This window comes from Gossypium raimondii, chromosome 11, assembly GCF_025698545.1.
Source record: "Gossypium raimondii isolate GPD5lz chromosome 11, ASM2569854v1, whole genome shotgun sequence".
NCBI classification, from domain to species: Eukaryota; Viridiplantae; Streptophyta; class Magnoliopsida; order Malvales; family Malvaceae; genus Gossypium; species Gossypium raimondii.
This window is the reverse complement of record NC_068575.1, coordinates 43529547-43542838: the sequence shown is the minus strand read 5'-3', so window position 1 is coordinate 43542838 and position 13292 is coordinate 43529547. Positions and strand designations below refer to the sequence as shown.

Genomic DNA, 13292 nt, shown 5'->3' with positions numbered 1-13292 from the left:
TATTTTAATGATTCAAAATCCCTATTGGTCGACTATGCTGATGTTTGATATTTAGTGGATCCACATAAAGGTCGATCTCAATTGAGATATTTATTTACATGTGGAGGCACTATCATATCATGGCGTTCAATAAAGCAGACAGTAACTGTCGCCTCTTCAAATCATATAGAAATAATTGCAATGCATGAGGCAAGCCGAGAATGTGTTTGGCTTAGGTTATTAACCTAACATATCCGGAAGATATGTAATTTGCCTTGACAAGAAAAGAAGTCAACTATCTTATGCGAAGATAATACATGTATAGCTCAATTGAAGGGTGGTTACATCAAAGGCATTGCCAACCACAATGTTTGTAAGACTAGTATACAAAATTGAATGTGTCGACTCAAAAATGTAATGTGATGTTGCCACTAGGGAAGTCTAAAACACTAGAATATGTAAATTCTTATCTCATTTCTTTTAGGTAGAAAGATTCTCATCTTATTAGGCATACCCAACACGATTTGTCACATTATTGCTGTTAGCGAATTTTTTTATCTTAGTTGCTTTCCTTGGACACCATCTTAATTTTGGGTCCCATTTACATCGTCATTACTATTATAATTGTTTGTAAACCCACTCTCCGAAACGGATGATGGATGCATAGTGCTTGTTTCGTTTTATCTTTCTGCCCCTGTTTTATAATTGAGAAATGAACTGCTACTTTTATATATTTAAGTCAACAAGTGTCTATACATACGGGCCGTTGTATGAAAACAGTACAACATCATATGTTATCTGCTCTGCTCCTATCATTAAGGTGTAAAGCCCTAAAGACTAACTGAATTATACAAATTGAATTTGCAGAAACAAAAGGTAGGGTGTTTCTAGATCCTCTACTTATTCATGCAATACCTTCTTTGGCTCTTCCGGGAAGTCGAATGCAGTTTTCTTTTCTTGTTTCTTCGGGGTGATTTTTGCCAGATGTCGCTTCACAGAATTCTGGTTTATTTCAAAGACAAAAGCCATGTCCCTAATCTGCAAGAAAAAGGAAAATGTCAATTAGTGAGAGAGTGTATAACATTACACGATCTCTAGAATTTGACAGCGTAAAAAAGATGGACGAGTGAACATATAGCAAGCCTACCTCAATCAAACTGCTTGAAACAAGACCCATCAGCTGTCCGGTAGAAACTTCCTTCCCATTTAAGAATATCGAACTCTTGCCCAGATTCTTCAAAGAGAAGGAACCATCTCCCTCCATTTTTATAATTGCCTAGCAGAAATGAGGAGAGTAATTATTCCCATGTACATCTGCAAGCAGTATAGGAGCAAAGGAATCTAAAAAGGATATCTGACAAGCTAAGCAGGTACAATCAATAACATACAGTTCAATTTCACAAGTGCATATAGCGCAAACGTAGGAATATAAGATGAACAAGCTCAGAAAGCTAATAACGGTGTCTAAAACCAGTATTTCTAAACTGATTAATGAAACTTCCTAAAAATATGGTTCTTTATATCTTAATTAAGGATTTAATTCACATAGAAGGGCAGGAGCACCACTAAATACCATCCATTCTTAAATAAAAAGAGTGCCAGTATTCCACTTCAGTAGTAATAGTAAATTGCTAATGAGTTTATTGCTCTCATTCCTCCCTCTCTCCAAGTATTCCGGTCAGCAAAGTGATAGACCTCATCAACACATAGAACCTACCTTGAAATGATAACCGCATCCATGGCATAAGGCAACTGATGCTAATATATTCATGGATAATTTATAAGAGGCGAAGTATCTACAACTAACAATTCAACATCTAAATTAAGAGACAACAAAGCCTTTGACAAGGTGGTCAGATACCTCCCCCATGTGGGGCAGGGATATGCAGACTCAAGGTTCAAGTCCCCCCCAATCCTCCTCTATACACTGTCCACAAGTCACAAAAAAAATGTAAGTAACCATGTCAAGGAAATCAAAATATCACACCTGTCGTCTAGATATTTTGTTAGCCCGCCCTTCTCTTCCTAAGTCAATATCAACATCAACATCCATGGTTGCCCTGCCAAGTACAACCTGCAAAGCATGGAGAACTTGCACTAGTAACATGTTCATCTTTTGTGTCACAAGTCAAGAAATCAGTTGCCCAACCAGGCAATTTGAAATTGGTACATACAAAAGCTCACATCTAATTTTAATACAATGCAAACTTTCTGCACCTTCATACATAGAAATATAGAAAGAAGAACACACGCATAACCACCACTTATCTAACCAAAAAGCTTGAATAACAAAAACAAGGGGAAAAACAATGAGTTTGTAAAAGGAATTGAGAAAACAAAAGTCCATTAAGTACCTTTCCTGACCACATCAAGAAATTCTCCAATAATGGATGGGAGCAGGTTGATTGTTAGCGTAATGCAATATAAAACAAGCATGGATAAATTGAGTACCTCAGTTTCTTTAATGTAATGTTTCATATGACGGCCATATAAAACAGCAAGTGCCCCTCGAGATGCAGTAGCTCTTTGCATAGCGGACCGAGCACACTGTTCCAGCCTAATGAGTGTCTTCCTTGTATGCTCATCTTGATATCTTGAGACTAGAAATTTCAAGAACACAAATCAACATGTGCAAACACTCAAAAAGTCAACAGTCCATGGATTCCACACTGCTTGTGGTTCAACCAGGACTAAACCATTGGTAGTGCAAATTGAACTTCATACCTTCGCTCCTAATGAAAGAATCAGATTCATCTGGACATAAATCCATCTCAAGTATCTGAAGTGAACATCAAATAATTGTTCTTTAAACACCCAGATATAATAAATACCACTGACAACAAAAAATAAAAAAGTCCTCATAATGAACACAATTCCCAAGATTTACCATGGCTTCAAGATCAGAAAAGCTAGGAACATCATCTTCACTTTCGTATTCTATCTGATCAAATGTAGTCTTGTTTGCTTCAGGTTCCAAAACACTATCTACAATGGAACTTGCTTCTGCATAAGTAGAAATATCTTTGGTATTGCATTCATCTGATGGCTCTTCCTTTGTTGCACCATTTGCAGCAGAATTGGGAAATGCGTGGGAGGTTTTGAACCTATATGGGTCAACCAGGGAATTCTGAGCCTGTCTGGAAATCACATGACATTGACCATCATGGAACTCAGATTTGGCAGCTTGACTAGATTCCGACAAAACGTCCAGTCCTACCATCTTGGGAGCAGTAAAACATTGAGCAAGATTATCTTCTGTCTGCATCAAGCTCAGTTCTTCTTTACTATCATTTTGATTTGCAAAGGATGAGGCCTGGTCACTGCCCACTTTATGACACTCTTGTGGAGCAAAAGCTTTAGCTAAGAGAACATCATCGTTGCAAGGGATTTCAGGATCCTCACTGTTCAACATGCAGCAACCTTCATCATTAAGTTCGGGAGAATGAGGATTTGACACCGATGCAGATGAAGGCACATTGATTTCCGGATGCCCAGAATACAACTGTTCAGTGTGCCCAGAATGTGACTGTTGGTCTGGAACTTCATCCAACTTTGAAGAATAAGTTGCAGCTTCTAAAGTACCAGGACACACATCTGAAACTAATGTCTCATGTTCTTTAGTCTTTGATGTATCATCTTCATGAACATCATTAGGAGAATTTAGCAAAAGTGAATTCACACTCTCATAGCAAGATTTATCAATAGCATCACCATCAAAGTTTAATAAAGCATCTGTTTCAGCTAAATCACCACCTGAGATAACAACTGAATTATTAATTTCATAGTCATCTTTTAACATCATATCTGAAGGAACAATATCATTTCCAGATGCACACATTTTCTTACCATCCACATCTTCAGGATGCACAATTTCACCTTCTACGTCCTGGCCTTTATCTAGAGGGCCATCATTTACTGGCATTACAGCTGCTGGAACATCTTCCATTGTTTTCCACAGCGGCATATCTGGTTGTGGCGATGAACATCCCACTGAGAAAGGCTTGATTTCCTCAACACCAGATGGATGCCCAAATTTAACTGAAGCCTCGAAAATGACATGAGGAGACCCGCTAGACACATTATTCTGTTCAAGGTTCTCAACTTTTTCACTAAAGCAATCCTCCTTCAAAGTTACTTTCAGGTCATTGTCTTGTGATCGTTTATCTACACAACCTATCCCTAAATCACAGAATCCAAATTGGTTTTGAACACAATCTTCTCGAGGTTCTACGAGCTCATCATAGCCACCTCTATTTTGCATGCAATGATTGCCATTTGGTGATCCAAGAAAACTAACACCACTCGAGTTCGTCACATGGTAATTACAGGCCCTCTTCCTCATAGCATAATACGATCTTCTAACGCTTTCGAATTTTCTTTTAGCACTTCCATTTTCAACAGAGTTATCACATTTACTTGATTTAGAATATAAATTAGAAGCAGATAATTCAACCTCAATCATACGAGCCGCCGCTTGATCGGAAATAACAGGATCATAAAGCAAAGCACGCCATCGATCTTGCAATTCTTTAACAGTAAACTTTCGTGAAAATCGAACCGCACCTTTTGCTAGTGCTTCCAATGAAGCACCGGACTGTAATTACCAAAATTTAAATTAATCATCAATTTCCACTAACCTTAGGGGTTTTATCTTGTCTCGTTTTAGACTTTTAGGTCAAGAAATGCAAAAGATTCGTTTAGAGAGTGTAAAATAGGAAATTACATTATGAGGAAAATTAGTAAGAGGAAGAAGAAAAGAGGTTACCTCAATGGCGTTCTTTAATAAGAGATCGTCTTCAGGGATCCAAGAGGAAGAAGAAGAAACTGAAGCAGGCAGAGCTGACATGGAATTTGAATTTTTTTTTTTTGCTATTTATATATATAACGAAATGCAGTGGTTGGATTTACAAAAATGAAAAATGAAAATAGAAATTTTCAAAAAAAAGGAAAATAATAAAGATTTAACGGTTAACGGTTCATTTTTTTGTTTGGATTGTTGAATTTAGGGATCCGCCATGGAAATGAGGTTTGATTTTTTGTGTGTGTTTGGAGAGGGAGGTCTCTAAAGCTCCTTTCAGTAGTCTTTCGTCAGTCTCAGAAACGGACGGATCAGAAACGAAAGCTTTCGAAGACGCGACGTCCCTGGGGGAACGCTCTCACGCGCTTGTGAAATTACTATCATACCAACGTTGCTTTTAAGCCCGTCTCCAGATTTAAAAACCCAATCTGGATCTTGAACAAAAAAGGTTCCAAGTCCAGGCCCGGCCTGGTTTAAAACATTATACTCTTCATTGTATTAAAATACTCCAGTGGTACCTCTCTTAAATATAATATAATTCCATTTAAACCCTAAACCCTAAAATTAATAATTCAGTATAACATCTTAACACAACAAAATAATAATAACTTTAGGCTACCCAAATCTTGACTACTCAACACAAAATTTTTGATTTCATCCCTAAATACCTGTGTTCCTTCCGAAAGAATTTGTAAATGGGAGGTCACTATATAAATTCATGGTGGATGTATATGGTCCTTAAATCCAGAACTATCAACAAAAGATTTGTATTTACTGCACTCTGTTCCCAGGTTTCTAGTGCGACGCAAGTGTGCATGAACTGCAAGATTTGTTTAGTTTTAAAACAGCATTTCCAAGCATTAACTTTTTAAAAAACAATTGGTTAGCATTTAAAGAATCAGGCCCCTCGGCCCTCTCTATCTGATTTCTTGGTGAATGACTTGGATGTGACATGGTATGAACATTGGATCTTTTGCTTTATGATTGAATCATTATATTATATTAACTTGAAATGGAATATTTTCTTTTTGATCAGAGGGGTTTTAAGATGGAGGCATATATCCAATGAGCTTAGTTGTAGATGGACCCGAAGAAATTTTGGACCCATTTTTTTGAGTTTAGATATGTTGGAAGATGAAGGAGCAAAGACAGAAGCATGGGGTGGAGATAAAAGGTGTTTAGACTTTTGGTCCAGAGAAGAAGCAACATAATGCTATTTAAAATGTCTGTCGTTTCAAAGACCCGGATGCAGATTTAGGTGGCACTCTTTTTTAAGCTTTAAAGTTGTCTTAAGAGACAAAAAAATAAATAAATTGGGGACCCTAAACCACAACTGTTCCTATAAATCCACTTTGTTGCAGTAATTAAGTTTCAGAAAGGTCCTAAAAGACCTGAAACTTAACCCTTTCATTGCAGACATAAGATCCACCATGAATTCTTTCACAGGCTCTGCTGAGATACTAACAGAAACTCAGCAAAAGCCTGTTTTGGGACCACATTAATTTATGCCCACAACTCCAAATTAAACTTAATATTATTGCTGCAGATGCCCACTGGTCAGTGGCCACAACGTACGCAGCAGATATCGACATATCCCCCCACGCACCCTCACCATCTCTTAATGCCAGAATAGAATCCCAGTAGCCTTAAATGAGTTTTTTGGCCCTTCTCTGGGTTTTGCATTTCAACCAAAAATCCTTTTTATTTGCGTAATCATTGATTTCTTTTTCTTTCAGATAACTCCAAACTGCAAACTGCCAAAGCTTTTTCACTCATCTTTTCTCCTTTTGCTTTATTATTTTATCCATACCAGGAGATTGGGGTAGGATAATAATTAAGATTTATAATAGAAAATGAAAGTGGGGGTTCCCGGTGGCAATTGCAGTACATAGTCCGATGGATAAAATATGAGCATAAATAAATAAAACTGGGGAGAATTTAGTGATTTCCCCTTCGCATTTTATTCATTTTCCAGTGATAGTAAAAAATTCCGGGGAACAAAATGAAAGTTGATGGAGAATCCACCTGAGTTTCATGCAAAAGTGGCAGTCATCACATGACAAAACCGACAAAAGTGAAGGTTTTTAGGAGCATTGAGCAATGGGGAAACAGTCTCAAATGCTCGACAACTCAACAGCTAAAATAGCATTATAATTTTACATCCCATCACCCAAACTGCCATCCGTGTTAAAAAGAATAAAAACATACCTCAGTCAGGCAATGGGAAAAAGAGATGATTTTCAGAAACTAAATTTTGTTCAAGGCTTCAATTCTTTTAAATGTCTTTTCGGGGGGAAAAAAGATGTGATGGAACACCGTGTTTGCTTACAGTGGACACTAGGGGGAAAAAAATACCCTTTCGAATTAACACACAAAGATGAGATCAGATGGATGATATAACCATTATTGAATGATCGAAAATCTTAGTTTATCAGTCTTTCAGTACCCAACATGTCGAGTAAACTTTACTATATTAGGGAAAACCGTACCAAGAATATTCTTAAGTTTCCTGGGTGCAATTCAAGGAATGTTGGCTGGACAGATGAAACTAATTGCAGGAAAACAAACAGGTAAAAAAAAAACCCTTCATGGCAAGATCACCGCATAGACCCAAGGATTTAATGAAGCATGAACTGAACCTGACGATATAAAAACCAAAGGAAGATCCAAGTTTTCCATGTGGTTGTTCCGGTTGAAACCCAAAAACATGCCCAGAATAGCCACTTCAACCCTAAACAAGAACCTTTTTGTATTCTCCAAAAGAAAAAAAAAAAAAACAACTCGATTTCAATAGGTCCATTAGCGTTTATCTTTTGTTCTTAAAACCAGACACAGATACGACATATGATCGAACTCTTTCTTGATAATAATAATAATTAATAATGTTGTAACCCTCTTGTTCTGTCGTCAGATACAGCCTATTAAATTTCAACCCCTTCATGTCCCAAACATACTAAACAAATGACTCCAGTGGATCACTCAAAAGCTAATTATTGGGTTTGCATGCTCCCAGCAAATTCCTGTTAACCATTACTCTGCAAGTAGCTTGAACATTCATGTCTAAACAAACAAAGTGCATATATACTGGGAAACGCTAAGAACTTAAATTGATTTTTTTTTAAAAATTACAGTATTTGATGTTAACTTAAATAGATTTTTTTTAAAATATTACAGTATAAGATTGATGTTATCAATAATACTCTTAATGTCACAATGCAAAGAAGTCATGGAAATGAAACTGCTCAGAAAACAAGAAAACAAAACACTTGCTATATATATTGAATTACATGCATGTTTCAAGCTCCTTCCAATTTTTATTTCTAAAAAAATTACTTTAATCCATTTTAATACACTGTGCCAGAAAGATCCATTTATAGATGGTTTGTTTCTGAAAAAATTTAAGTTCAGTTATTTTATCGATGTCAAGTGAAGCTAAATTTCCATGAGCAGAAGGCAGGTTTTTGACATCCATATTTAATTAAATGACATGAAGATTACTTGCAAATGAAACTGATTATGCTTAATTTACTGATCAGTTAGATTGTTTGATATTCATAGATCAATTGAGATCCCTTTTACATATAGTGAACAAGATGTTTCATGCATTTAACCATATTTGGTATTATAAGAAAACAATAAACCATTGCTTTTTAGTATTTTCCATGTCCAGTTTATCTTCAAAGTTCATATCTGTCTCTTCCAACAATGTTGTCTCTTTAAAACTTATGTTTTTTTGGAATGCAATGTGACTTACACCAACACCTATTGATTAACTTGTGTTTTTAAGCAAAATTAAGTTAAAACTATTATTTTCTGAGATCCCTATACTAAGCAACAAAGACCCGACTAAATCCCAAATGGAGCCAGGTCAAACCACATTTTGAGGGCAAACTCTCCCAATGTTTGTACAAAACTCGAATTTAAAGGGCATAAAACTCTTCCCCAGGAACCTCAAAAACATGCTAGCTATGGCCTTGTAGTTTAATCCAAATTAAGCTAGAATGTGATAAAGTGGTTTCCTGACAGACCACGAGTAATTAGCCATGAAACAAAGAGACATAGTACACAGCAGCTGGCATTGAGTGCTTGAAGTAATTGAAACATGTTATATAACCGTGTCTTAAAAGCATTTAATGACAAAAAAGAAACCCTACCCTGTAATTAAATTTTTTGTCATCGGGAGGTGAGAACAAGGAAACAGTGTCGAGCCGAAGGAAAGAAAAGGTCCATTAAGGGAAAAGCTTCGCAATCTTTTAGTTTAGTTCATGCATTGGCAATTTTCCCGACTTTTCAAATAATGCAGACATGAATATGAAACAGTAATTGTATGCAACCATGCATCTTATTTGGTCGTTACAGACAATGTTGCAGAAAAAAACATTGAAAGAACGAACAGATGATAAGATATATTTCCCACTTTATCAAGAAGTTAAGTCACATCTATGTTATGCATACGTCTATTCTAATGAATGAAATGATAAATGATGATGGTGAAGATAATTATCACAAGAATATCTATACATAGAGAGAGAAAGAGAGAAGGATTTTATGTTTCACCTTTTGAACTTGAATGGAAGCTATCTAAGCTTTCACGGATGGCTGGACCGCCCATACCGTGATAAGGAAAAAAGGATGCTGTCTTTGTAGTTTGTCCAACCAAAGAAGAAACCAATATTCGTCCCACATTGAAACTGGTAAGCATACGGGAAAACAGCAACAGGGAAAAGCAGCTTCCCCAAGTTGAAAAAAACCAGCCAGAAAATCTAAAAATTTTTCCATATTATTTCAACCCCACAATCTCACTAAAATATTAAAAATATTTCTCTAACTTACAAACACTCACTCGACACGCCACATGCTGTGCACATTTTCGTACAAAAACAGCTTTAGATTTAGAAGCAGCAAATATAGTTGCAGTAGTAGAAGCAGCAGAAGAAGAAGAATTTATATTGATGATTTGGAACTAAAAAGCATTCAAATTTTTTCACAACAAAAATACCAAACATCTCTCTCTCTTTCTCTCTTTTCTTAAACCTTTTTCTTAACAACTACCTAGTTCATCAATGGTGGGTGTCAAATGTTGTAGTACTTCATTATGATCGAGGGCAAGAAAGTAGACAACGAAGAAGAGACCTAGAAAAAAGGACTATGGACGTGTTTTTAAGATCTTGGGTTCGGGAAAAACTGCGTACCAGCCATGAAAGTGTTGAGTGGAGCTGCATAAAGAGAGGAAGGATCTAAAAATGCGACGGTTGATGAAGACGCAGCAGCTGTAACGCTGCTGCAACTGGCGTTGCCTGCGACGGTACCCGCGTTGGAAGCGGCGGCGGTGGGACCAGCAGTAATAAGATCAAGTTGTTGGATTCCATCGCCGGAAGAACTCTCACCAACTGCTGCAGCCATGTTGTAGCCGCTTTCGGGGCCTTGATTGTAAAGAATTCCCTTGAAAACATGCCCTCCGATGTTCACAGCCGTCTGATAAGCATACTGATCGTCACCATCTTCAATGCCACTCACTCTCACGCACCGGAACATTGCTTCAGAGTTCACTTCTGCCGGAAAATCCCCCACTTCTAACCCTAAAAAGAAAAGAAAACAGCAATAGCAAGGATGTAGGTGCAAAACAAAATGGGGTTATATTAATTTTGCTGTTTTCAATGATTTATAAGTGAAAATCGAGAGAAATGCAAGCAAGCACAATGGGGTTAACACAAAACCATAAACACGGGGGTATGCAGAGAGAAAAAGAGAGAGATGACGCGTAGAAAGAGGGAGGAAAAAGAAAGGTTTCTTCCCTGTCAAAACATTCGTCACGATTACAAAAAAAAACTGTATGTAGAAAAGGAAATGATGGAGAGAAAGCTGCTGGAGAGTTAACTATGGAGGTTGATTTCATTGCACGCAATTGATGTATGTATGCTTCCTTTAACTTTTCTCATTCCCTTTTTTTCCTTTCCCCTCTTAAGTTCTTACAAAAAATAGTCAATCTTCGAGACTGTGTGTGAGTATCACTGAGAGCTGGCATAAAGTGTATTAGTTAAAGAAAGAACACACCCCAAGAAACAAAACTATACCTGACGCGTTTGTGGGTAAACGAGTGAAGGCAAGAGGAGAAGATGTTGGATTCTCTCGCTGTCTTTTGGGATTCTCTCCACGAAGCTGTTGTTGCTGCTGCTGTAAAGAAGCAAGTTGTTGTTGTCTTTCACGGCGCTTGGAAGCAGGAACCCAAGTACTTTTAACATGGGTTTGGCAGTCGAATCCTCGGCTTTTACAACAGGTTCTACACCTCATGTGAAGGCAATCCTTCTTAGCTTGATTACCACAATCTTGGCAACTTACGCCTCCACCTCCACCACCCATTATCATAAAAGCCGATCTCGAGGAGGAATCATCAGCGATGTTGATCGAGCTCCTGCTAGGCCCAACTCCTAATCCAGCTGCTGACGAATAAAGATCTTGTAGCTGTTGGCCTTGCTGGTTGTTGTTGCTGTTGCTGCCGATGCTTTGGTACTGGCGTTGGAAAGCTTCTTGCTGTTGCCACAATTCGAAACCCTTGAAAGAAGCATCCTCATTTTTGTACCAAAACCAGCTCTCGGGTTGGATATCGGTCGGCGGTGGATTGTTTCGTTGGTCTTCTTGGCTGTTGCTCCCTCTTCCTCCTAGTGAAAAAAACCCCGCCATTGTTCCTCCTCTAAACCTCTCCCAGACCTCAATTGTGACCGACAATCCATATCAGAAGCTTCCCCACCTCTCCCTTTTGATTTTCAGAACCCGATTGTTTTTTGTTTCCCACAGCCGCTATTGCCAATTCTTCTCCTTTTGCACGTGTCTAAGCACACGCTGCTATCTAACAAAACAAGAAGTGAAAGTGAGCAGTTGTTGTTGTTGTTGCTAATCAGTACATAGTAATTTATTCGTTGTTTTTTTTTTGGCTGGTGTCGGTGCGCCCCTAATTGCAAGAAAAGAAAGGAAACAAGAAAAAAAAAAAAAAGAACCAAGGGGTTGTGGTGTAGGAAAAGCGCAGCGTTTATACTCGAATCAAAGCTTTGCTTGCTTCCCCTTTCACTTTCCTCAAGGATTTTTCGTTGTGCTGCGGCAGCTGGCCTGGCTTTTGAACTTAACTTTGTTTTTCTTGTCGTTGCAAAGACATTTAAGACACGATACAAGAATTTACAGCACTCTTTTCTGCCAACGCCGCCATGCCCCTTTCTCTCTCTACTGTAAACTGTTATTAACCCAATTTAAGTCTCTTCCCATAACCCCATCTCTCTCTGTTTCTCTGATTTCTTGCAGGGTCTTTTCTTTTCTTTTCTTTTCTCGTGTGTTTCTTAATGAACAAACAAAAAACTCGAAACGAAAAAAATTAAACTATAAATAAACAGTTTAGTTTCTGTCCTTTTCTTTAAGAACCTGTGTCTCTTCGTTGGCTATGGCCCTTAAAGGGTAACGGATCAACCGCTGCCTGCCCACCTTCTCATTCCCATCTAAGGGTCAATGATTTTCCACGTGTCGTCCCACCAGCCTTTTCCAAGTTATGCCCGCTAGGGCTTGGATTTTGCTTCAATTACCCAAATGGTTGCTTGCTTAAAAAAGCCTTAAACCTGGATTTTTAGGTCCTCTTAATTGTTATTCTCTCAGCTTTTGTAGCTGTAAAGCATTTGCTCATCCACTGTTTTTGGAACATCTGTCGGGGATAAGGGTCTTTCTGTAAATGATGAAGAATTTGAGGGTGTGAAAGAGAATTTTAAAAAATATGGGGAAATGTTTTATACTGACATTAAAATATTGAAAAGCAAATTTATTTGGATTTGATTTAGTAATGTGTTATTAAGATTTTATTCCTAGTAAATAAATTTGGGATTAGTTTATTAAGATGGAAAGTTTTGGGCAATGTGATATAGAAATATATTAATCATGTTAGTGAGTGAGGTATCAATGGTGGTGTTAGAGCAACTTTGCATGTCTACCCTTTACCTTTTCTTTCAATTTTTCTTTTATGATACTATAATATGAATGGTTAATCAACAAAAGGTTTTTTTTGTAATTAAGTCATTTTGGGACCGTTATTTTTCTTAACTGACGTGCATTTTTCTATTTGCTATGCAGGCAACAGAGGTGGGGTTGACTAAATAGAGATGAGATAGTCATGCAAATAATATAAAAAAAAATAGAACTAAAATGTTTCACGTTTTTATTTTTTTAATCAAAAGAGATAATAATAAATAAATACATAAATTCTTTTTAAACAAGGTCTTCTTGCAATTCTGTCACCGTTTTTATTTTAGTAACTTAATTATAGTTAATTTGTACGCACCATTTCAGGTTCACACTTTCATTTTGGTCACCTAATTTTTAGGTTACTTTCATTTTAACCACCTAAAAATATCTTTTTTTTAAATATTGTTCGGTAAAAATATTAAGGATTAAATTGAAAAAGCAATAGAAACTCAAACAGTGCTTTAAAAATTGTCAAATTATACTTGTTTACGCATTGCGGAAGTTCTAATTTTCTTTT

At 37.1% G+C, this 13292-nt stretch overlaps 2 protein-coding genes across 6 annotated transcripts; both read right to left on the bottom strand.

The window, feature by feature from the left end:
- Window positions 1-676: 676 nt before the first annotated feature.
- LOC105803748 (uncharacterized) lies at window positions 677-5129 on the bottom strand. 3 transcript variants are annotated; one of them, XM_012636139.2, is made up of 8 exons: window positions 4745-5124; window positions 3826-4573; window positions 2867-3732; window positions 2704-2758; window positions 2431-2579; window positions 1967-2053; window positions 1127-1255; window positions 677-1017 (listed from the first exon to the last, which is right to left on the bottom strand). In XM_012636139.2, exons 1-8 carry the CDS (start codon window positions 4823-4825, stop codon window positions 880-882), a joined length of 2253 nt encoding a protein of 750 aa, XP_012491593.1. In that variant the 5' UTR covers window positions 4826-5124; the 3' UTR covers window positions 677-879. The 3 variants fall into 3 exon arrangements, 2 of the variants coding, with proteins under 2 accessions (XP_012491593.1, XP_012491592.1); XM_012636138.2 differs by having other exon boundaries at window positions 2867-4573; XR_001136592.2 differs by having other exon boundaries at window positions 967-1017; window positions 1127-1293; window positions 2867-4573; window positions 4745-5129.
- Window positions 5130-9701: 4572 nt separating this feature from the next.
- LOC105803749 (protein SHI RELATED SEQUENCE 1) lies at window positions 9702-12141 on the bottom strand. Of its 3 annotated transcripts, none has more exons than XM_052624344.1 (3): window positions 11773-12141; window positions 10852-11624; window positions 9702-10356 (listed from the first exon to the last, which is right to left on the bottom strand). In XM_052624344.1, the coding sequence occupies exons 2-3, from the start codon at window positions 11456-11458 to the stop codon at window positions 9938-9940; spliced, it is 1026 nt and encodes a 341-aa protein (XP_052480304.1). In that variant the 5' UTR covers window positions 11459-11624; window positions 11773-12141; the 3' UTR covers window positions 9702-9937. The 3 variants fall into 3 exon arrangements, with proteins under 3 accessions (XP_052480304.1, XP_012491595.1, XP_012491594.1); XM_012636141.2 differs by having other exon boundaries at window positions 11811-12141; XM_012636140.2 differs by having other exon boundaries at window positions 10852-12141.
- Window positions 12142-13292: the final 1151 nt, after the last annotated feature.

Bases quoted from the DNA above. Each gene is read 5' to 3' on its own strand.
- LOC105803748 (XM_012636138.2), bottom strand. From the start codon at position 4,825: ATGTCAGCTCTGCCTGCTTCAGTTTCTTCTTCTTCCTCTTGGATCCCT. The intron at 4,574-4,744 runs GTAACCTCTTTT...TGGTAATTACAG, and splicing joins TATTAAAGAACGCCATTGAG to TCCGGTGCTTCATTGGAAGC. The intron at 2,054-2,430 runs GTACTCAATTTA...CATGCTTTGCAG, and splicing joins ATTACATTAAAGAAACTGAG to GTTGTACTTGGCAGGGCAAC.
- LOC105803749 (XM_012636140.2), bottom strand. From the start codon at position 11,458: ATGGCGGGGTTTTTTTCACTAGGAGGAAGAGGGAGCAACAGCCAAGAA. The intron at 10,357-10,851 runs GTATAGTTTTGT...TTTTCTTTTTAG, and splicing joins TTTACCCACAAACGCGTCAG to GGTTAGAAGTGGGGGATTTT.